This window comes from Salmo salar, chromosome ssa27, assembly GCF_905237065.1.
Source record: "Salmo salar chromosome ssa27, Ssal_v3.1, whole genome shotgun sequence".
Classification (NCBI taxonomy): domain Eukaryota; kingdom Metazoa; phylum Chordata; class Actinopteri; order Salmoniformes; family Salmonidae; genus Salmo; species Salmo salar.
This window is the reverse complement of record NC_059468.1, coordinates 24,993,749-24,995,000: the sequence shown is the minus strand read 5'-3', so window position 1 is coordinate 24,995,000 and position 1,252 is coordinate 24,993,749. Positions and strand designations below refer to the sequence as shown.

At 43.8% G+C, this 1,252-nt stretch overlaps 1 protein-coding gene across 1 annotated transcript in view; it reads left to right on the top strand.

Moving 5' to 3' along the window:
• cpne4b (copine IVb) overlaps positions 1–1,252 on the top strand; it is a 17,080-nt gene extending 15,828 nt beyond the window's left edge. The window contains exons 17-18 of the mRNA XM_014178215.2: positions 87–153; positions 826–1,252. Coding sequence (XP_014033690.1) covers positions 87–153; positions 826–960 — 202 coding nt within the window. The 3' untranslated portion in view covers positions 961–1,252. The remainder of the gene's footprint in view (positions 1–86; positions 154–825) is intronic.

Below are 1,252 nucleotides of genomic sequence, written 5' to 3'. Positions count from 1 at the left end.
TGTCTGTCTGTCGGTCTCTTTAATAAGAACATTTATGATGTTCATGTAATAACTCATAATTATATAATAGGGTAATGATTTTTCAGGTCCCCAAAAGGAGAACCTGTTCTCAGAGACATTGTCCAGTTTGTTCCCTTCAAAGACTTCAAACACGTACGTCTGTGTGTGTGTCTGTGCATGTGTGTGTATGAATAATGAGCAGTGACGTGGTCTAGCTGCGCTGGTCAAAACAAATTTATCCATTGGCTATATGTGAGTGTGTGTGTGTTTGTATCTGTGTGTGTGCATGCATGTGTTTGTCTCTGTGTTTGTCTCTGTGTGTCTGTCTGTGTCTGTGTGTGTATGTGGGTGCCCATGTGTGTGAGTGTACTTGCATGTGTGTGTCATGATGTATTTCAATTTTGACAGGCGGAGAAATCAAATAATTACTTCACATGCTCCAAGCAGAACAGATATAGAGAGACAGAATAGGGAGAAGAGAGAGAAGGTTAAAGATAGGGGATTTTCTGCTCTGTAGTTTGCTTTCGACGAGCATCAGAAAGACAAAGACCTTGAGAGACCTGGTAATAACAGGTAGATGGGAGAGCGGGAGTGAGGAAGGGGAGCGGGAGAGAGAGGGACAGAGGGAGAGAGAGAAACAGACAAAGGGGTTGGTGTAATCACTGTACAGTTTAAATAACAGACAGCAAAAGTCTTTGAGGAGTCAGTGCACTCGCAAGTGTGTGTATAATATCTGTGTTTGTGTGCGTGTGTGAGGTTGTATAACTTGTGTGTGTAAACGTGTGTAATGTGTGTGTGTGTGTTGGTGTGTGTGTGTCTCCCCAGGCGTCCCCGGCTGCGCTAGCTAAGAGTGTGCTAGCAGAGGTGCCCAATCAGGTGGTGGATTACTACAATGCCAAAGGAATCCATCCCAAATGTCTGTCTGACTACGACGAATCTACCAGACCCTTCAGCCCCTGACCACACACATACACACGTATTAATCACACACACATTAAACACACACATATACACACACGTTATAAACACAAACTAATATATACTCACCCATACACACACACACACACACACACACACCCTGCATACAGTAGTGTAGCTCAGATAAGTAGTTTGGTGGGTTTAACTATCAATCAATCAAATGTGTTTAGAAAGGCCGGAACCTAGGAAGAAACCTAGTCCTCTTCTGGCTGTGCCAGGTGGAGATTATAACGATCATTCAGAGTATCTCTACCGCTCCTGCTGTCTCTAGAGA